The sequence below is a fragment of the Eptatretus burgeri genome, chromosome 2 (assembly GCF_056783735.1).
Source record: "Eptatretus burgeri isolate ZD-2024b chromosome 2, Ebu_testis_v1, whole genome shotgun sequence".
In the NCBI taxonomy this organism is placed as follows: Eukaryota; Metazoa; Chordata; class Myxini; order Myxiniformes; family Myxinidae; genus Eptatretus; species Eptatretus burgeri.
In genome coordinates this window covers 31,829,067-31,851,347 of record NC_140962.1, presented here as the reverse complement: position 1 = coordinate 31,851,347, position 22,281 = coordinate 31,829,067, and the positions used below count along the sequence as shown (strand labels likewise).

General features: G+C 49.8%; 2 protein-coding genes across 2 annotated transcripts in view; one reads left to right on the top strand and one right to left on the bottom strand.

The window, feature by feature from the left end:
- Nucleotides 1-2,519, bottom strand: part of LOC147031747 (uncharacterized) — a 28,053-nt gene extending 25,534 nt beyond the window's left edge. Inside the window, exon 1 of the mRNA XM_085866882.1 lies at nucleotides 1,451-2,519. Within this exon, the coding sequence (XP_085723008.1) occupies nucleotides 1,451-1,639 (189 nt within the window). The 5' untranslated portion in view covers nucleotides 1,640-2,519. The remainder of the gene's footprint in view (nucleotides 1-1,450) is intronic.
- Nucleotides 2,520-3,088: 569 nt separating this feature from the next.
- Nucleotides 3,089-22,281, top strand: part of CCDC12 (coiled-coil domain containing 12) — a 37,426-nt gene continuing 18,233 nt past the window's right edge. The window contains exon 1 of the mRNA XM_085866846.1: nucleotides 3,089-3,421. Coding sequence (XP_085722972.1) covers nucleotides 3,338-3,421 — 84 coding nt within the window. The 5' untranslated portion in view covers nucleotides 3,089-3,337. The remainder of the gene's footprint in view (nucleotides 3,422-22,281) is intronic.

The following is a 22,281-nucleotide window of genomic DNA, read 5'->3' as shown; positions in this document are numbered from 1 at the left end:
GAAGCCGATACACCGGAGCAAAAAAAAAACAAACAAAAAAAACACAGAATCAGACAACATCCAAAAATGAAAATATAAATAAATGAAAAACAAATCCAGTTGACTGACCCAAGACAATGGGAAAGCATGGTTCATATATATATATATATATATATATGAAACAAAGATTATATGTATATGTGGGAAAAATTACATGCCCAGACCAGGAATCTAACCCAGGTACTCAGAAAACCGGACCCACTCTCTTTTCCCCTGCTGTTTTCAGGGCACTCACTGCCAACCACAGGAGCAACAAGGACCTGTCCATGAAAGGGTCTCCCCCCCCCCCATGGGGAGCCAATTCCATGACTACTATTATTCACCACAGGGGGTGCAGTAATAATTACAAATGAAAATATATAAACCCTCGTGGAGAATTGCTGATGTTTGCCAAGCACTAATATGTATAGTGTGTGTGTGTGTGTGTGTGTGTGTGTGTGTGTGTGTGTGTGTGTGTATGTGTGTGTGTGTGTGTGTGTGTGTGTGTGTGTCTGTGTGTGTGTGTGTGTGTGTGTGTGTGTGTGTGTGTGTGTGTGTGTGTGTGTGTGTGTGTGTGTGTGTGTGTGTGTGTGTGTGTGTGTGTGGTTTCATAAAGCATCACATTCTCTTTGCTCACTCTCCTACCTCTACCTCTCTACCTCTCTACCTCTCTACCTCTCTCTCTCTTTGTCCCATTCTTGCTCTACCCCATCCCAATACAGTGCAGCACTCTCCTGCACCTCTCTCTCTCTCTCTCTCTGCCCCCTCTCCGGAGACAAACACCGCATGGACATAACCACTGTCCAGACACATATGTAGAGGACCACCATCCAGACACGTCCAGAGACAAAGAGATAGAGATAGTGGTGGGAGGGGAGGGGAGAGTTGCAGGAGGAGGGTGCTGCACTGTATTGGGATGGGGTAGAGTAAGGATGGGACAAAGAGAGAGGGGTGGGGGTAGGGGAGTTAGCAAAGAGAATATGCGATGATTTATGAACACACACACACACACACACACACAATTAGTGCTTGGCCGATATTGGCAATTCTTTGGTAATGGGCAGGTTAGAGTCAGTGTGACTACCGACTGCTGCACGTACTGTATACAACCCATAAACCTTGAGTAGTAGTTTTCGCGCTTGCTTTGGGGGAATTTCATTGAACAAATTAAAGAAATATTGTTGCATTATAGACGTTTCAAAGAGATGTGCTTATTATTATTATTATTATTATTATTATTATTATTATTATTATTATTATTATTTACAAGCACTTACACAGTTCCACTTGCGGGACATGGCGCCACAACATTCACCCAAATAAAAGCAAAGAAAGACCCCCTCAGAGACAAGGGGGTCAGACTGGACCCGTAGGCCTTTATTACGTGGGACTTGGCGGACCGAAGGAGTCCCACGAGACCGCTGTAGGTTACCTCCACTCTCGTGGTGCCTCGATGGGGCGACCCGCTACGCTCTTTCCCCAAGGCAGCTGGCATTGCTGCGGTTGCGCCCAGGCCTTGCCAGGCGGCCAGGTGTCGGGCCTCAGCCGGCGACGCGCTGAGAGGAACGAACGGGTTTGGATGCTCTTTCAAAGTTGATGCTCTTTGTAAGAACCCGTTCATTCCTCCGCGACGCTCGGACTGTCCCGAAGCCCGATCACCTCAGACTGTTTGGCGCTGGCTGGCGAGCTCTCTCCGGCTCTTCCCACACGAATGCACAGGTCTGCCCGGCACTGCAGGCTCAGCCACACTCTTCGCCTCGCGCGTCCTCCGCTCTCCTGGACTTCGACCCGCCTGTGTTCTTCCGGCTCCAGGCTTCTCCGACCGCCTCCAGACTCCACCGACGACTCCGACTGACTCCGACTGACTCCGACTCTGACGACCTACTCTGACGACCGACTCTGACCCGAACTGGCGCTCTGCGCGGCCTTTTATAGGATTGGTGAGCCGAGATCTGACCTCTGACCTCCACAGGCCCCGCCCCTTTATCTCCTGTGATCCGTTTTCCGAGGTGAAGCTTTCACAGAGCAGACGTGCATGAAATCAGCGTTGCTGGCACCAACATCGAAACCCCCGCGTCGGTTTGCAGCGACGCTGTTCGCTGGGGACTCGCGCGGTTGGTACAAAGATGGCGTCGCTTCGGGGATGAAGGTGAGGCGGTGTTATTTGGGTGGGGGAGATGCGGTTTAGGAGATGGTGAGGAGATGTCGTAGTTATGAAGGCGGTGTGGAGAGGGTGGTTGGTGGTTGAGGCGATCGTGGTTGGTGTTGATCGTGGTTGTTGTGAAGTGGTTGGTCCAAAATAACGATCGCGAAAGAAAAACGGCTAACTGAAGATCACAGCCCGGGTGACACGAATAATTACCATTAAACAACGGTGAGGAAATCTAACTGAATACGAACTTATCGGCATAACTGAACTAAGGACCGACATGGTGTTCTGCGAATTTCCACCGCCATAACAATATTTATGAATTTCTTTGTTATATATTTGTTTTGACAACCTTCCCATGACCCCCGAAAACAATCTCGCGACCCCCAGGTTGAGAACCATTGGTATAAGTAACACTAAAGCCGACAAAAAAAAAAAAAAAAACGTTTGAAATCACACTTTTAAACCGAACAACGTCGCGTAAAACACACCGCCTCAATCGATTGAAACGAGAAATTCCTAAAGACAAAGCAAAGAGGTTAAAAACTCTGCAGTTTTTTGAGTAACGAAACGGAACACATTCTTAATTCGCAATCTGAAACGTTGAAACAACGTACAAAACCAATCGGAGGATTTTTTCTCTTTCCGTGAAAAACAGAGTTCGTGCTGTGGTTCGTGGTCAGCTCAGAGTCAAGGGTTTGTTCAGTTCCAAAGTTTCTTGTAGAGCGCTCGCCAAGCGGCTTAAGCACTCAAGCAAGCGCTCCATTCGAACGCGTTAAGGAACGGCTGGCTTGGCAAGCGCTAGCTAGCTGCTTGGTTACTGAACACCCCCAGGGATCGATCAATATGAGGGTGTGTTCGCTTTCACCTTGATCTTGTTTTCAGCGCGTTCAAAGCGACTTCCGCTGAAGTTACGTACATCGCACACATTTGACGTCACAAAAGGTTAGGCCTGACCTGTTTCTTGTTCTCCACATCATTTGCACGCAATGTTTAATGTTCCTCATCTTGTGGCTGGACATCGTCTTCCAAGAGTGGAACTTCAATTAATTGAACGGCAGCAACAACAACAACAACAACAACAACAACAACAACCCTAACCCTAAGAGTGCCGTCCAGTTGGACACGGAGTGGACGTGTGGAATGTGAGCGGATCCTCGAGAGCAGTCAATGGCCGGTAAAGTGGGTGTCCTGCAAGAAGCCGCTCTTCAGCGAAAGGAGAGGCTGAAAATTCTCCGAGAGAAACATTCCAAGGTAATTACTTCGGTTTGTTCGTGTGGGTACACAAACACCATTGGTTGTGAACACCGTGGTGAGCTCCATCGACCAGTTGTCCACATGAATTGATGAGGATATGGAGTCCTGGACTCTCTCGCTCTCTCGACTGGACATGCTGTACTGTACACTGTACTGTACACTGTACTGTACACTGTACTGTACTGTACAACAAAGCGAGACGGAGAAGCGTGAACAGGCCGAACGTCCGGAGTGTTGTGTTGTGTTGTGTTGTGTGGTGTGGTGTTGTGTTGTGTTGTGTGGTGTTGTGTGGTGTGGTGTTGTGTGGTGTTGTGTTGTGTTGTGTGGTGTTGTGTGGTGTGGTGTTGTGTGGTGTTGTGTGGTGTTGTGTGGTGTGGTGTTGTGTTGTGTTGTGTGGTGTTGTGTGGTGTGGTGTTGTGTGGTGTTGTGTGGTGTTGTGTGGTGTTGTGTGGTGTTGTGTGGTGTTGTGTGGTGTTGTGTTGTGTTGTGTGGTGTTGTGTGGTGTTGTGTTGTGTTGTGTGGTGTTGTGTGGTGTTGTGTTGTGTTGTGTGGTGTTGTGTTGTGTGGTGTGGTGTTGTGTGGTGTTGTGTTGTGTTGTGTGGTGTTGTGTGGTGTGGTGTTGTGTGGTGTTGTGTGGTGTTGTGTGGTGTTGTGTGGTGTTGTGTTGTGTTGTGTGGTGTTGTGTTGTGTGGTGTTGTGTGGTGTTGTGTGGTGTTGTGTGGTGTTGTGTGGTGTTGTGTGGTGTTGTGTTGTGTGGTGTTGTGTGGTGTTGTGTTGTGTTGTGTGGTGTTGTGTGGTGTTGTGTGGTGTTGTGTGGTGTTGTGTTGTGTGGTGTTGTGTGGTGTTGTGTTGTGTTGTGTGGTGTTGTGTGGTGTTGTGTTGTGTTGTGTGGTGTTGTGTTGTGTGGTGTGGTGTTGTGTGGTGTTGTGTTGTGTTGTGTGGTGTTGTGTGGTGTGGTGTTGTGTTGTGTGGTGTTGTGTGGTGTTGTGTTGTGTTGTGTGGTGTTGTGTTGTGTGGTGTGGTGTTGTGTGGTGTTGTGTTGTGTTGTGTGGTGTTGTGTTGTGTGGTGTTGTGATGTGTGGTGTGGTGTTGTGTGGTGATGTGTGGTGTGGTGATGTGTGGTGTGGTGATGTGTGGTGTGGTGATGTGTGGTGTGGTGATGTGTGGTGTTGTGTGGTGTTGTGTGGTGTTGTGTTGTGTTGTGTGGTGTTGTGTGGTGTTGTGTTGTGTTGTGTGTGTGTGTGGTGTTGTGTGTGTGTGTTGTGTTGTGTGGTGTTGTGTGGTGTGGTGTTGTGTGGTGTTGTGTGGTGTTGTGTTGTGTGGTGTTGTGTGGTGTTGTGTGGTGTTGTGTGGTGTTGTGTGGTGTTGTGTGGTGTGGTGTTGTGTGGTGTTGTGTTGTGTTGTGTGGTGTTGTGTGGTGTTGTGTGGTGTTGTGTGGTGTTGTGTTGTGTGGTGTTGTGTGGTGTTGTGTTGTGTTGTGTGGTGTTGTGTGGTGTGGTGTTGTGTGGTGTTGTGTGGTGTTGTGTGGTGTTGTGTTGTGTTGTGTGGTGTGGTGTTGTGTGGTGTGGTGTTGTGTGGTGTTGTGTTGTGTTGTGTGGTGTTGTGTGGTGTTGTGTGGTGTTGTGTGGTGTTGTGTTGTGTGGTGTTGTGTTGTGTGGTGTGGTGTTGTGTGGTGTTGTGTTGTGTTGTGTGGTGTTGTGTGGTGTTGTGTTGTGTTGTGTGGTGTTGTGTGGTGTTGTGTGGTGTTGTGTGGTGTTGTGTTGTGTGGTGTGGTGTTGTGTGGTGTTGTGTGGTGTTGTGTTGTGTTGTGTTGTGTTGTGTGGTGTTGTGTGGTGTTGTGTGGTGTTGTGTGGTGTTGTGTTGTGTGGTGTGGTGTTGTGTTGTGTGGTGTTGTGTGGTGTGTGTGTTGTTGTGTGTGTGTGTGTTGTGTGTGTGTGTGTTGTGTTGTGTTGCGTGGTGTTGTGTGGTGTTGTGTGGAGTTTCGTGGTGTTGTGCCGTGCTGTGTGGTGTCACGTGGTGTCGCGTGGTGTTGTGTGGTGTTGCGTGGTGTTGTGTGGTGTTGTGTGGTGTTGTGTGGTGTTGTGTGGTGTTGTGTGGTGTTGTGTGGTGTGGTGTTGTGTGGTGTTGTGTTGTGTTGTGTTGTGTGGTGTGGTGTTGTGTGGTGTTGTGTGGTGTTGTGTTGTGTTGTGTTGTGTGGTGTGGTGTTGTGTTGTGTGGTGTTGTGTGGTGTGGTGTTGTGTGGTGTTGTGTGGTGTTGTGTTGTGTTGTGTTGTGTTGTGTGGTGTTGTGTGGTGTTGTGTGGTGTTGTGTGGTGTTGTGTTGTGTGGTGTTGTGTGGTGTGGTGTTGTGTGGTGTTGTGTGGTGTTGTGTGGTGTGGTGTTGTGTTGTGTTGTGTGGTGTTGTGTGGTGTGGTGTTGTGTGGTGTTGTGTGGTGTTGTGTGGTGTTGTGTGGTGTTGTGTGGTGTTGTGTTGTGTGGTGTTGTGTGGTGTTGTGTTGTGTTGTGTGGTGTTGTGTGGTGTTGTGTTGTGTTGTGTGGTGTTGTGTTGTGTGGTGTGGTGTTGTGTGGTGTTGTGTTGTGTTGTGTGGTGTTGTGTGGTGTGGTGTTGTGTTGTGTGGTGTTGTGTGGTGTTGTGTTGTGTTGTGTGGTGTTGTGTTGTGTGGTGTGGTGTTGTGTGGTGTTGTGTTGTGTTGTGTGGTGTTGTGTTGTGTGGTGTTGTGTTGTGTGGTGTGGTGTTGTGTGGTGTTGTGTTGTGTGGTGTGGTGTTGTGTGGTGTTGTGTGGTGTTGTGTTGTGTTGTGTGGTGTTGTGTGGTGTTGTGTGGTGTTGTGTGGTGTTGTGTGGTGTTGTGTGGTGTTGTGTGGTGTTGTGTGGTGTTGTGTGGTGTGGTGTTGTGTGGTGTTGTGTTGTGTTGTGTTGTGTGGTGTGGTGTTGTGTGGTGTTGTGTGGTGTTGTGTTGTGTTGTGTTGTGTGGTGTGGTGTTGTGTTGTGTGGTGTTGTGTGGTGTGGTGTTGTGTGGTGATGTGTGGTGTTGTGTTGTGTTGTGTTGTGTTGTGTGGTGTGGTGTTGTGTTGTGTTGTGTGGTGTTGTGTGGTGTGGTGTTGTGTGGTGTTGTGTGGTGTTGTGTGGTGTGGTGTTGTGTTGTGTTGTGTGGTGATGTGTGATGTGTGGTGTTGTGTGGTGTGGTGATGTGTGGTGTGGTGATGTGTGGTGATGTGTGGTGATGTGTGGTGTGGTGATGTGTGGTGATGTGTGATGTGTGGTGATGTGTGGTGTGGTGATGTGTGGTGTGGTGATGTGTGGTGATGTGTGGTGTGGTGTTGTGTGGTGTTGTGTGGTGTTGTGTGGTGTTGTGTGGTGTTGTGTGGTGTTGTGTGGTGTTGTGTTGTGTGGTGTTGTGTGGTGTTGTGTGGTGTGGTGTTGTGTGGTGTTGTGTGGTGTTGTGTTGTGTTGTGTGGTGTTGTGTGGTGTTGTGTGGTGTTGTGTGGTGTTGTGTGGTGTGAGGAGTTTGAGATGTTCACGATAAGGCGTCGAGTCAAGAACGGAGCTGAAACATGAAGTGTGGAAATGTGACTCTTATTCCCCACAATGAAAGGACCAAAAAATTGCTCCTTTTATATAAATATCAAAGGAAGGTGTGTGTGTGTGTGTGTGTGTGTGTGTGTGTGTGTGTGTGTGTGTGTGTGTGTGTGTGTGTGTGTGTGTGTGTGTGTGTGTGTGTGTGTGTGTGTGTGTGTGTGCGTGTGTGTGTGTGTGTGTTATAGGGACGAGTTAATACGTTCCGTCGCTTGGCTGGCTGGAATACCGAGAGACGTGGGGAGTGGGGGAAGACTGAGAGGGGGGAGGGAGAAGGAGGAGAGGGAGGGGAGGGAGGAGAGGGAGGGAGGGAGGAGAGAGAGGGAGGGAGGGAGGAGGAGGAGAGGGAGGAGGAGGAGAGGGAGGAGAGGGAGGAGGAGGGAGGAGAGGAGAGGGAGGAGGAGGAGAGGGAGGGAGGGAGGAGGAGAGGGAGGAGGAGGAGAGGGAGGGGAGGGAGGAGGAGAGGGAGGGGAGGGAGGAGGAGGAGAGGGAGGGAGGGAGGAGGAGGAGAGGGAGGGAGGGAGGAGGAGGAGGAGAGGGAGGAGGGAGGAGAGGGAGGAGGAGGGAGGGAGGAGGAGAGGGAGGGGAGGGAGGAGGAGGGAGAGGAGGGAAGGAGGAGAGGGAGGAGGAGGGAGGAGAGAGGAGGGAGGAGGAGAGGAAGGGAGGAGAGGAAGGGAGGGAGGGAGGAGGAGGAGAGGGAGGGAGGGAGGAGGAGGAGAGGGAGGGGAAGGGAGAGAGGAGAGGAGGAGGGAGAGGAGGAGAGGGAGGGAGGGAGGAGGAAGAGAGGGAGGGAGGGAGGAGGAGGGAGGGAGGGAGGAAGGAGGGGAGGGAGGAGGAGGAGAGGGAGGGAGGGAGGGAGGAGGAGAGGGAGGAGGGAGGAGGAGGAGGAGAGGGAGGAGGGAGGAAGGAGAGAGGGAAGGGGAGGGAGGGAGGAAGGAAGAGGAGAGGGAGGGGAGGGAGGAGGAGGAGGAGGGAGAGGGAGGGAGGAGGAGGAGGCAGGGAGGGAGAGGGAGGAGGAGGAGGTAGGCAGGGGAGAGGGAGGAGGAGGAGGAGAGGAGGAGGAGAGGAGGAGGAGGAGGAGGAGGAGGAGGAGGGAGGAGGAGGAGAGGGAGGGGAGGGAGGAGGAGGAGGAGGAGGGGGAGGGGAGGGAGGAGACGGAGGAGACGGAAAGGGAGGGAGGAGGAAGAGAGGGAGGGAAGGAGGAGGCGGAAAGGGAGGGAGGAGGAGGGGAGGTGGAGGAGGAGAGGGGGAGGGAGGAGGAGAGGGAAGGAGGAGGAGGAAAGGAAGGGAGGAGGAGGAGAGGGGAGGTGGAGGAGGGGAGGTGGAGGAGGAGAGGGGGAGGGAGGAGGAGAGGGAAGGAGGAGGAGGAAAGGAAGGGAGGAGGAGGAGAGGGAAGGAGGAGGAGGAGGAAAGGAAGGGAGGAGGAGGAAAGGAAGGAAGGGAGGAGGAGGAAAGGGAGGGAGGAGGAGGAAAGGGAGGGGGAGGAGGAGGAAAGGGAGGGAGGAGGAGGAGAGGGGGAAGGTGGAGGAGGAGGAGGATGAGGAGAAGGGAGGAGAGGGAGGGAGGAGGAGGGAGGAGAGGGAAGGAGGAGGAGAGGGAGGGAGGTGGAGAGGGAAGGAGGAGGAGGAGGAAAGAGAGGGAAGGAGGAGGAGGAAAGAGAGGGAAGGAGGAGGAGGAAACAGAGGGTGGAGAAAGAGGAGAGAGAGGAGGAGGAAAAGGGGAAAATGGGAGGAGGGGGAGGGTGGGAGGAGGATAAGAGAGGGGAGGTTGGGAAGAGGGGGAAGGGTGGAGAGAGGAGGGAGAAGAGAGAGAAAACCCATGTCTTTGATAAGTTGAGAGTTAATAAAACCAAAGCTGACCTTGCCATGTGTCATGTCAAAATCTGCCCCCTGAGGGACGAGTTCAATGATGTGGCAGAAAGAAGTCATTGTATAGATGTTTATCCTCGTCACAATGTAATGAATCTGGGGGGTTTGTTCAGTTGCGAAGTTTCTTGTAGAGCGCTCGCCAAGTGGCAATTACCCTTCAAATGTTCATCATGACTATTTTCGTTGTAATGAAATATGTACCTTGTTCAGGTTTCAGTGCATTGTTTCCGTTTTTAAAATGTACATAAACTCATTGGTCATGTTGAGTGTATGAAAGTGGATGTGTACATAACTTATATTGTGTGTGTTTTCTTTGTGGAGTGTGATGCACCAAACTGATCATCATTTTCTCCTGAGTTGATTGGGCTAATTAACTAGAAACAATCCAGAAGAATTCCCATGTTTTAAACGCACGCCATGTTAGGGGTATCAAGCAGCTTAATAATAGGTCCTTCCACAGCATGGCATTCCAATTACAAAACGAGAAGGGTACTCTGTAGAGCGCATACCTCCCCCACGTAATGCCTGATCCATGAGAACATATCTGCCCCAATACGTTTTTGAAATATCATGCTATACAGTACAATATCGTTTTTGGCCCGATCTCTCAATGGTGAAGAATCACTTTAAAAATTAAATAATTCTCGTATCCAGATTCGAATCCGGATCTTCACCAAAATCTCATCAATTTTCCCTTGCCACACACCCAACCTGTCCACCAAGTTTCATCCGGATCCGTCCACAACTTTTTGAGATATCCCACACACAGACAGACGGACAGACAGACGGGTGAAAAAATACCCTCCTTCACCTCCGGTGGCAGAGCTAATAAATAACAAAAAGAATGATAACATTGTAACAAAGCATATATTAATTAATACTAATAAAATAAACGACAATAACCGTAGTATAATTTGGCAATAACAAACGTATAATCCCCGCGTTGGTCCCAAGCTCACCTGGGCTTGGTGAAAGGCAAGCTAAAGCTCCAGCAGTACAGCAGGCAGGTATACTACAAGGCCATGAAGACCAATGGACCAACGGGCCCACCAGTTACTTCAAAAGAAGTAAAAATAATAATAATAATAAAAATCTCTCGGAAATTTCCCCGGCCTTCAGACTAATTTATTCCATAAGTCTCTCATGTTTATTTACTTCACATAATATTTGAGTTACATGTCCATGCACATGTGACATACAGTTTGGTTATAAATCCTGTACTTGCACCCTATTCAGCCTTGAAACTTGGGTGAAAACCGAAAAAGATTTTTATTACAGACTTCACTATTTTCTTTCCTCTGCATGATGAGAGCGTACCTTCGTTGGGCGGTGTATAATAGACCGCTACTGCGATCATGCCAAATAAAACACGCATTACCTCTTTCTTTTTTTCCTCTGTACGAGTTTAAATCAAAATGTACCCTTTGTTTCCTAATTTTAATAATCTTAAATTTATTTAATTTAGTTTCCTTCATTTAATGATTGAAGACGAGTTGTTCATTCTTCAAATGTACACCAGTGGCCTATGAAGCCTCAGAGCTATGCGAAGTGAAAAAAAATTGGCAGCGATTTCTGGGCCGCTGGAGGGAAAGGCACGGCCTGGCTAATGGGCAGTGCTTGTGACTGGGGGTGTGGGGTGGGGGGGGGTACGGTGGAGGCGGACCTTTTATATACGAGATAACAAGCAAAAATACCGATCCCTAGTGACGGGACAAGTTTAAGTTAATCGATCAATTTAAATTATTTAGTGGACTTTTTTTAACCTCTGCCATCGAAGATGGATGGAGGTTACTGTTTTCACCCCTTTCTGTTTGTTTGTTTGTTTGTGATTGTGAACAGTATTAAGGAAAAACTCCTCGACGGATTTCGACGAAACTTGGTGGGGGGGGGGGGGTTAAGTCTGGTCCAAGGATCATGCCATGAGATTTTGGACTTGGTCCAAAATCCAATATGGCCGCTATGGTGGCAAATTTGAAAAAATATTTGAATTTTTTTTTTTGCATTTCTACATGTTTTAAGTGATTTCCACCCCCCCCCAAAAAAAAATAATTGTAAGAGAAAAATATTTTGCAACTTTTTTTCAACAAAATTTTGATTTTTTTTTTTTTTTTTTTGCATTTCTACATGTTTTAAGTGATTTCCCCCCCTCCCCCCAAAAAAAAATTTGAAATTTTTTTTCAACAAAATTTCGATTTCTATTTTTTGCATTTCTACATGTTAAAAGTGATTTCCAACATAAAAAACATGCCAAAATTATAATTGCGGCTGATTTTGGAACTTCAGGTGGATATACCCACGTAAAATCAATCTCTGTCTCAAGGAATCTAGTTATGACGAATGAATTGAGTATGTAAAAGTTAAAAGTAAAAGGGAAAGTTGCAAACTATAACTCTGTGAGCACTGTTGACGTCAAATTGAATGAATAGGATATCAGGTTCACTTGAGTGGCCTCGCAGTATTGACGGCGGAGGTTTTGCACTCCACCGAGTGCTCCCCCCTCTAGTTTTAAAAGGTAATCTTGTATTTAATGGACATCATTTCAAAAGTGAATGTTGAATTTTTGCCTGCATGCACACCTTTTCAAACACAGAACGGGAAGGAGCTGCCATAAACAGGAGACAGACAAACGCAACGCATGCACAGATACCACGGTTCATATTATATAATAGATAGCAAAGCCTTAAATTGTGTTGATCATGAATTGATGTGGATCATGCCGAGAGAAATTGGTATGTCGGAGCAACTTGTGTGTCTGAGTGATAAGAAGCCATTACACCAAACAATAAGCTGCAGTAGGAACAGTATCGAGAGATCAAATGTTTTGGAATTGGTAAAGGGATCAGAGAGGAGTTCATCCTCTCCCCCCCTTACTTGTTATCCTCACCAGAGGAGAGGATGTTGCATTTGAGTGTGTTGTTCGTTAATTGCTGGAATCCTTCGGATTTGTGGCAATTATGTTGGTCGGTTGTTTGTGTCCTTCTGTGTGTCTGTCTGTCTGTTTGTTTGTGTGTTTGTTTACCCTGTAGCAGCCACACAGTTTCAGCGATCATGACCAAACTGGGTACAGACGTCGGCCATGTTCCAACTTATAGTCTGGATGCAGAACGGGAATTTTACCCTAGGGTATGTTTTGGAGTACATGCACAATTTTATTGCAGATTCTGGTAACATAGACTATACTAAACTCAAATCCGAGTGATGCCACTTTGTCACGCTTGAGCAATTTTTTTTTAGGAGTAAAATTCAAAATGGCGCCATCAAAACCGTTTTTTGGCCGTAACTCGGCCAAAAAATCGAGATATGAACCCCATTTCAGTGGCAAACCCTATGTTTTGGGGGTCAAGGAATACACTGATATGTTTAAATAAACCATGCAACTCATAATAATAGTCTATATTGCAATTTTTCTATTTAAATATAATATTATGACTGAAAAAATATCGACCGAACAATTTTCAGCTGTAACTATGCCCAAAATCTATATGAACCTGATTTAAGTGGTAAACAGTATATTGTATTGTATTGTAACAGTATATTGTATTGTGTTGTATATCTTTATTTCCAACAGTACATTTGAGTAATACAATGATTAGGTAACTAAAAACTATAATTAATTATATTAACACATAACCAAATAAACGTAATAAGCAAGGTTTACACAAATTCAAATCCAAAAAGGGGTCTGTACATGCGATCAACTATGAATACACTGATTGGTTGCTGATGAACTTCTTTCATTCTGCTTTCACTCAATCTTTCTTTCACTCAATCTCACATACAGGACAGCTGCATAAATCAAATAACTAGTGTTCACTCGAGTTCCACAGCTTCGCTTGCTGATACAGACTCTGTTTGGTCGTTCTGACATTCCTCCATACCATGGCAGCCACAGAACAATGAACAGGAGAGCCTGGCGGCAGAGCAACTACATCTGTTCGTTGCACAGGGTCGCACTGAGCTGCACCCACACCTGATCATCTTGAGAACATTATCAGGAGCTCTGATGACATCCAGAGGCAGAGACACAGGGAGCAACATGCTCGACACTTCTTCATGTGATCAACCATGACTCGTTGGATCGATCAATGGTGGGTCTGGATCTAATGCAGCCCGCCATATTGCTGCCTGCAAGTGCGCCCTGAGAACGTGTTTGATGAAAGCCACAGTGGTTGGTGGTAGAGATTTTAACTCTGGTGCTGATGTCAGCTTCTTGTTAGCCATCTTTGAAGACCAGACATCAAATCGAATAGCTGACATGTCTTCTGTTTCCTGGGATCCATAGCAAGCAGCAAAGAAGGCACTTGCTTCAGATATGACATCTGGAAATTCTGCATCAAGATCACCAAGATAATTTTATTGACGACCATCTTTGAGGTGTTTCTCAATTGTGCCTTTTCCGATACCCCACAGGTAGGCAACTGTGTCACACCCAGACACCACATGTGCTGCCAGAACTTGGGTGACAATATGTGCATGCTTCTGCACTGTCGCCTTGATGTCAACAGACGTTCTGTCACAGACTTGTACCAGCCATCACAAGGTTGCATGCCAGTTCCTTCAGTTGGTCAAAATGCAACAGCAATATGAATACATCTGTGTCGTCTGAAATTACTCGGATACTCGGAACTCCTGATGAGCCTAGAAGGACCATTTGTTGTACCATAATAACATCGGCTTCTTCGTGAGTGGTTCTTAGGTCAGGCCTCTCTACTACTTGGTATTCTGCAATTTCCATAGGTATTGGGTTCGGTCCAGTTAATATGAGCTTTGTATTGGTTGAAAATGCTTCAGGATGGTCTTTGATGTAGCTGCAAATGATATTGTTATGGCTGTGGAAATTTCGCAGAACACCATATAGGTCCTGAGTTCAGTTATTCCGATAAGTCCGTGTTCAGTTAGATTTCCCCACCGTTGTTTAATGGGATTTATTCGTGTCACCCGGGCTGTGATCTTTGAGTTATCCGTTTTTCTTTACTATCATTATTTTGGACCAACCACAACGCCACCTTCTCCACCACACCACTCACCAACCACCTTCTCCACCACGCCACCCACCAACCACCTTCTCCACCACGCCACCCACCAACCACCTTCTCCACCACACCACCCACCAACCACCTTCTCCACCACGCCACCCACCAACCACCTTCTCCAACCACACCACCCACCAACCACCTCCACCATGCCAACCACCAACCACCTTCTCCATGCCAACCACCACGTCACCACCAACCACCCTCTCCACACTGCCTTCATAACAACAACATCTCCCCACCATCTCCTAAACCGCATCTCCCCCAATAGACCAACCCGAATAACATCGCCTCACCTTCAACTCCGCAAACGCTGCCATCTTTGCGCCAGCCACGGCGAGATCCCAGCGAACAGCATCGCTGCAAACAGACGCGGGGCTTTCTTTGTTGGCGCCAGCGACGGTGATTTCACCCACGTCCGCTCTCTGCGCAAGTTCGGTGATCTCGCACACGTCCGCTCTGTGGATGCTTCGCCTCGGAATTCAGATCAAAAGAGAAAAAGGGGCGGGGCCTGTGGGGCTCAAGTCGGAGAGCGGAGGTCAGATCTCGTCTCTCGGGCCCTATAAAAGGCCAAGCGGAGCACCAGTTCGAAGTCAGTCAGTCAGTCAGTCAGTCGGTGAAGTCTGGTGTCTGGAGAACACAGTCGGGGAGAAGTCCAGGAGAGCGGAGGACACTCGAGCCGAGAGCGTGGCCAAACCTGCTGTGCTGCGCAGACCTGCGTGTTCGTGTGGTGAGAGCCGGAGAGAGCTTGCCAGCCAGCGCCAAACGGTCTGAGGTGATCAGGCTTTGGGACAGTCCGAGCGGCGCTGAGGAATGGATGGGTTCTTACAAAGAGCATCAACTTTGAAAGAGCATCAAGACCCGTTCGTTCCTCTCAATGCGTCGCCGGCTGAGGCCCGAATCACCTGGCCGCTTGGCAAGGCCTGAGCTCAACCGCGGCTACGCTACCTGCCCTGGGGACGGGACGTTGCGGGTCGCCCCATCGAGGCACCACAAGGTGGAGGTAACCTGCAACGGTCTCGTGGAACTCCTTCGGTCCGCCAAGCTCCACATAATAAAGGCCTACGGGTCCAGTCTGACCCCCTTGTCTTTGAGGGGGTCTTTCCTTGTTTATTTGTGTGGAAGTTGTGGAGCCATGTCCCATTAAGTAGAACTATTGTTAAGTGCTTGTGAATAATAAATAATAGACGGTCGTAGCACTTTGCCTTGCTTGCGTCTTGCCCCGTCCCGCATTCATCACAAATCAACTGCATGCGTGTTTCACCCATTCATTGCATGATTGTATACGTGTAAATAATAAATGTGCTTGTTTAAATGTCACCCGTTCGTTGTGTCCTCTTTCCCCAATTGAACTGCAATCTTGCCTTTGGAATAATAGCGGGCTTTTTTGATAGCCGAGAAAAGAATCGGGTCCAGCGAGGTCTGGCGATAATATCCTGCTCGGTTATCCCAGAACGGAACGAACCGCTTCAGCGGTTCGTGTCCAAGCAGACCTCGCTGAGGTACGATCTCTCGGTAGGCTGCCCACACGAATAATTGGGTATATCGACAATTCGGCGATTGACCATCGCGCGCGGGTAGAATATTGACTCGGCCGTGGTGCGCGCTTGGAGCACACCCGTGACTGGTTTTCGGCGTTGTTCCGGAAAGTCGCGACTGAATTGTCTGTCCGGTAGGCATATGACTGCGATTCAGCTAAAAAGCGGCTGTCCGCACGCCGGCGGGCGGAAATTCGTAACACTGTTGTCAAGGCGTGGGATTAAAATCCATCCCGCCTCCAACCAAATTAACGGGAATCGAATCAAGGGTGTGTAGAGCGACCCTCGATTCCCATTAAATTTCAAGCTTTAAAATTAATTCCGAGAAGCAAAATGGCGGTTCAAGGCGAACGGGAGCAGGGGGTAATGGATTTATAGAAAATAGAATCCATGCACCAGGACGAAATAACCATGCAGGACTCCAATATGTAGGTTGAACTTCCCCCACAAATAAATGTAGAGTCCGAAATGGGTGCAGCGGCGGGGGCCGCGTTGTATGACACCCCCCCCGCCCCTCCTCCGTCAAACTCCCTCCCCATTCCCTGCGGATCCGCGCCCGATAGTATCGAAGCGACTGCCACAGGGCCACCTGACACGAGCCAGCTATTGGTAATTTTACAAGCGATGAACGAAATGGGAAACAAAATGGATGAAATGAATAACAAAATGGATGCGAACATGCAGGCATTCAGAAGCGATATGCGAACACTGCGGGGTGAAACGCAGTGCGTGGGGCGAGGCCTGCAGGTAGGCATAAGGGCGATGGCGTGCGACGAAACACGGGCAGTGGAGCTCAAAATGGCGGCACCACGTGTTGGAGCGAACGAGCTGAGGGGGAATGTGGACTGTGTCTGCCCCGCGGTGGAGGACAAAGTAATTCGGGAGACGCGTTGGGCGAGACTCGAGCAGGTGACAGAGAAGGTGACGTGACACAGAGGGAAAAATTAAATGGGGTGACTGAGACGTGTAAGAGACACTTGGAGACGACAGAGATAATAAAGGAAGTGAAAGAAATAACAGACACGGGAGATAGAAAATGTAGAGGAGAGACCACACGATAAAGACGGGGTGAAAGACGAGCACACACACATGGAGTTAGCAAGGGACAATGAGGGGAGCTCCTGGAATGTGCGTGACCCGGTGCAAGCAGCCGGATAGCCTCCTCCAGGAACAAGGGGAGGGAATATTCCCCCTTGAAGCAGATCTCGACCAGGTGGGTCCGGTCGAGCTTTGCGAGGTAGAGGGGGCGAGTGCTGTTGACGGGTGCACACGAAGCTTGGGGGGTATGAAGGTCCCGGGAACCCTTGTGGTGACGTGATTCCCCATTGTGAATGTCCTGGTGTGTGTGTGTTCACGAATGTGGTGAAATGTTTGCTGAAACGCACGCATATCGTGGGTGAAAGGCCGTGTGTGAGTGTAAGCACGTGTACAAGTGAAAGGGCATGCGTGAGTGAACGGCTGTGTGTGAGAGAGACCTTGTGTGTGAGGTCGCTGTATCTGAGGGAGATGGCGGTTGGCATGCGGGAACACGCAACTGCATGTCCCGGTGTGAATGTCATGTCGAGGTGTGTGAGCGTCGTGGCACGTGGGAGTTTGTGCGCGAGAGTGCGACGACGACGGTGCCTGACGGTGGACAAAGGCCGAGTAGCAGCCGTAGCTATTTTGGGGACCGCACCGGGTTTGCACGGCAGCGCGCGGGGTCCGTGCTGTGCTATGCACGAGGCCGCCACGTGTGCGCCTGCGGGAGTGAAACCCGGTCCGTAAACGCACGCGGTGGATTAGGCGATCCCGCGGACGGACAGAAGGTAGGCCGGATTATGGATTTGGACCGGATGGGTTCTCCACGTGAGTTTGTTTGTGAAGCTCCGACGAGCAGAGCACATGTGTTCGCGTGGGGAACCCCTCGAAACTCGAGGCTTGCTTGGGATGCGCAGGGTGACGTCATGGCTGCACGTATGGTTGGAATCCGGCAGAAGGAAAATTCCTGTCGGATGGTGCCGTCCGAGGAGGGACGAGGTGCGCGAACAGCTGCCATGATGTCACAGAAAGAAAGAGCGCAGGTTGCGAGTTGCCGCGCTGGTGTGCGCATGAGAAAAAAAAGCAAGCCTCCCCGTTTCGGGTAAACAGGATTCCTGGGCAAGGGGTGGAAGACCCTCTTGGCCCGGGCACAGGATACCACAAGTTAGGGGGAAGGGTTCGTGTTGGTTCGACCGGCCTCATGGGGTAGGAATAAGTCCTCATGGGGCCCGTGGAATGGATTAGTAAGAGGGATTTTAGGTCAGATTTGGGATGGGAAATGGAAAAATAATTTTTGAAGACATGGACCGACTTTGAGTGTGTAGTGGGGACGTAGCTTAGCTACGTAGTGTTAAAAGGATGTGCTACTAGTTTAAGGGATGACGAGGGAGCACGAGATAGTTATGGGATTTAGTGAGAAGAATGGCAGTGATCAGCGATGGAGTGAAATGAAATGGAAAATGTACTTGGTGAGTGAGTGAGGCCAGCGAGCCTGTGTGTATGGAGTGAATGTGGTATGCATGGTGCGATGAGTGATTCCCACCCAAGGGACCCCGGGTCGGTGTAATGTGAATTAGTGTGTTAGTCAAATTGACAAAATGGGGGTCGTTTTGCTTTTGGTGGGAATGTCAGCTCGAAACACATTTGGAGGGGTGCAGGAGCCCTGTTGACGGGCTGGGAGCGTGGCTGTGAACAGTGAGTATCGCTTAGTAGGTACCCCGGGCACCGGGCTAGTAGGCCAAGGGTCCATGGGGGGGCCGGGATAGTGTAGTGGGCACGGGTGGGCCCACATGATGCAGGGCCCGGGGCGCCATTGGCCGTGTGGGCAGTGCATTGGGCACGGGCACCCACGGAAGGTGCCCGGGGCGCCAGCCTGCCACGTGAGCATTTCAGGGGAGTCGCCAGGGAGGGCACTCCCCAGTGTTTAGGGAGCTGGTAGGCTCAGAGGCAGTTGCAGGGCCCGGGGGTGCCATCGTTGGAGAATCGACAGAGGGTAGTTCCTGCCAAGGGAGCCACGCGTCCCAGCCACGAAACCGTGCAAGGGCACGAGGGAAAATTTGAGGGCGAGGCCCAAAATTGTGAGGACATCAACACAGGCGACGGTAATCTTGGTTTGTGGAACCAGCAGTTTAAACGAGAGGCACTTTTGGAAAGCCCCGGGGTAGTTTAAAGTTAATAACGTTAAGGTAGATTAGGAAGTGTACCCCTCTGCACCATCCATCCCTTCGCTCGTTGTGGGTCGCTGGACTCACCGTGGTAAAGAAGATCGCTGAGATATGAGGAGGCCATTCTGAGGCTTCATTGGGCCTCGACACAGGACACTAGCTCTCCCTTATTCCCCTCCAGGAAGGGAACGTAGGGGTTGGGAGTAGGCTCGGTTGACGATAGGTTAGCCGGACAGAGACAATAAAGGGGGTGAGGGAGACGATTTATAGAGGTGGAAATAAAAATAAAATATAATAAAAAAATAAGATGGAGCTAAATTGGGGATTTTTTGCAAATTAAGGGAGTGGGTATGGACAGAGACAGGCAAAGGCGATAGGTTGGGAGGGAGACAGTAGGGTAGGTCTGAGCCCACCTTCAGAGTGGCCAGCACCACCGCACTCCCTCCACACACTTGCAGGATAAGACAAGAGGCCAGCCAGTTCATTTGTCGGCTGTTTTGCTACAAGGCCTGTGCCGGCCAGTTCATCTGCCGGCTGTTTTGCTTCAAGGCCTGTGCCGGTCAGTTCATCTGCCGGGTGTTTTACTACAAGGCCTGTGCCGGTCAGTTCATCTGCCGGCTGTTTTGCTACAAGGCCTATGCCAGTCAGCTTCACCACCGGCCCGTTTTGCTACAACGGCCTTGTCTTGCCTTGCCATGCCTTGTCTGCCTGCCTTTGCCTTGACCCCCATGCCTGCCAGCCCTTTTTGTTGCATTTGCCCCATTTTTCCATCACCATGTGCGCCAGGATCATCGCGCGTTCTGCAGGGACTGCCCTGTAGGCAGCCGCATCACGGGACTGCATTGGCGGCCTGTGCACCCTATTATCCATTCATCCGCTCAGTTGCTTGTATTTGCTTGAGTCAGTACCATTCACTGTTCTGCAAGGACTGCTTTGCAGGCAGCCGCACACGGAGACTGCATTTGTGCAGCCTGTGCACCGTTTTGTGTTCACTGCACTTATTTCAAGGGGGAGGCCGAGGACTGCATTGGTGCAGCCGGCCACATTCCCTGTCACCTGCATTTGTTTCACGAGCCAGAGACTGCGTGTGAGTAGCCTGGCTCCCTGCTTTTCTTTTCCCACAGAGTCCATCAGTCCTGGGCCATGGTTTTGTGTAAAATGTATAAGGATAAAGTTAGGGTAAATTGTACATAAGTTGCTTCCCCCTGCATGTGTGTCATAGCGCCGGCAATTTAGTTAAGTCGTCTGTATGAGTGGGTTTGTTTAGTTAGTTACTCAGCCCGTAGGTTATTTATTTTTGGGACATGAATACACTAAATGTCGCACTCAGGGATCCGAAGATAAAACATACTCGGGGAAACTTACATATGATGGCACATGAAAATTAGACGACTCGGGACGAGTCTGCAAAAATGGGAGGGGGTAGTGTTACGGCTATGGAAATTCGCAGAACACCATATAGGTCCTTGGTTCAGTTATGCCGATAAGTCCGTGTTCAGTTGGACTTCCCCACCGTTGTTTAATGGAAATTATTCGTATCACCCGGGCTGTGATCTTTGAGTTAGCCGTTTTTCTTTACTATCGTTATTTTGGACCAACCTCTACGGCACCTTCTCCACCACGCCAACCACCAACCACCTTAACTACCACACCAACCACCTTCTCCACCATGCCAACCACCATCCACCCTCTCCACACCGCCTTCATAACAACGACATCTCCCCACCATCTCCTAAACCGCATCTCCCCAATAGACCAACCCGAATAACATCGCCTCACCTTCAACTCCGCAAACGCCGCCATCTTTGCACCAGCCACGGCGAGTTCCCAGCGAACAGCATCGCTGCAAACAGACGCCGGGCTTTCTTTGTTGGCGCCAGCGACGGTGATTTCACCCACGTCCGTTCTCTGCGCAAGTTCGGTGATCTCGTGCACGTCCGCTCTGTGGAAGCTTTGCCTCGGAATGCGGATCAAAAGAGAAAAAGGGGCGGGACCTGTGGGGGTCGAAGGGCGGAGAGCGGAGCTCAGCTCTCGTCTCTCAGGGCCCATAAAAGGCCAAGCGGAGCGCCAGTTCGAAGTCAGTCAGTCGGTGAAGTCTGGAGTCTGGAGAACAGTCGGGGAGAAGTCCAGGAGAGCGGAGGACACGCAAGCCGAGAGCGTGGCCAAACCTGCTGTGCTGCGCAGACCTGCGCGTTCGTGTGGAGAGAGCTCGCCAGCCAGCGCCAAACGGTCTGAGGTGAACGGGCTTCGGGACAGTCCGAGCATCGCTGAGGAACGGACCGGTTCTTACAAAGAGCATCAACTTTGAAAGAGCATCAATACCCGTTCGTTCCTCTCAACGCGTCGCCGGCTGAGGCCCGAATCACCCGGCCGCTTGGCAAGGCCTGGGCTCAACCGCGGCTAGGCTAGCTGCCGTGGGGACGGGACGTCACGGGTCGCTCCATCGAGGCACCACGAGGGTGGAGGTAACCTGCAACGGTCTCGTGGAACTCCTTCGGTCCGCCAAGCTCCATGTAATAAAGGCCTACGGGTCCAGTCTGACCCCCTTGTCTGTGAGGGTGTCTTTCCTTGTTTATTTGTGTGGAAGTTGTGGCGCCATGTCCCGTTAAGTAGAACTATTGTTAAGTGCTTGTGAATAATAAATAATAGACGGTCGTAGCGCTTTGCCTTGCTCGTGTCTTGCCCCGTCCCGCATTCATCACAAATCAACTGCATGCGTGTTTCACCCATTCATTGCATGATTGTATACGTGTAATTAATAAATGTGCTTGTTTAAATGTCACCCGTTCGTTGTGTCCTCTTTCCCCAATTGAACTGCTATCTTGCCTTCGGAATAATAGCGGGCTTTTTTGATAGCCGATAAAAGAATCGGGTCCAGCGAGGTCTCGCGATTATATCCCACTCGGTTATCCCAGAACGGAACGAACCGCTTAAGCGGTTCGTGTCCAAGCAGACCTTGCTGAGGTACGGTCTCTCGGTAGGCTGCCCGCGTGAATAATTAGGTATATCGACAATTCGGCGATTGACCCTGTCACGCGCGGGTAGAATATTGACTCGGCCGTGGTGTGCGCTTGGAGCACACCCGTGACTGGTTTTCGGCGTTGTTCCGGAAAGTCGCGACTGAATTGTCTGTCCGGTGGGCGTACGGCCGCGATTCGGCTAAAAAGCAGCTGTCCGCACGCCGGCGGGCGGAAATTCGTAACAATATTTATTAACTGGACTTTTCTATGTCACTGTCAAAACGATCTTTTGTGCAGGGAGTGGCGTCGTCAGATTCAGCTGGTGTCGTCGACTGGCATCTTTGCCTGCACGAGCGGTTCGCGTGACTTATTTGATGCTGTTGTCATAATACCGGTCAAAGACCAAATACGTATCACATATCTTCAGCTTATCTCTCAAATAAGAAAGAAGATTCTGCACATCGTCCTCTACTGTTCGTTTCGATGGCCATTGAATCACCCACAGCATCGCACAACCATCTACAATGATTGCTCCATCAGCTGGAAACATTCTGTCAGACACCTCTACCTGCAATTTCTGCTTCAAGACTGCTTTTGATTTTGTGATTCGCATGTCACCGTGATCTTCAAACATAGAAGGTGGTACTGGGGCGAGCTCAAACTTCGGGATATCTTTCAGGTTGATGTCCCACACTGCCTGAA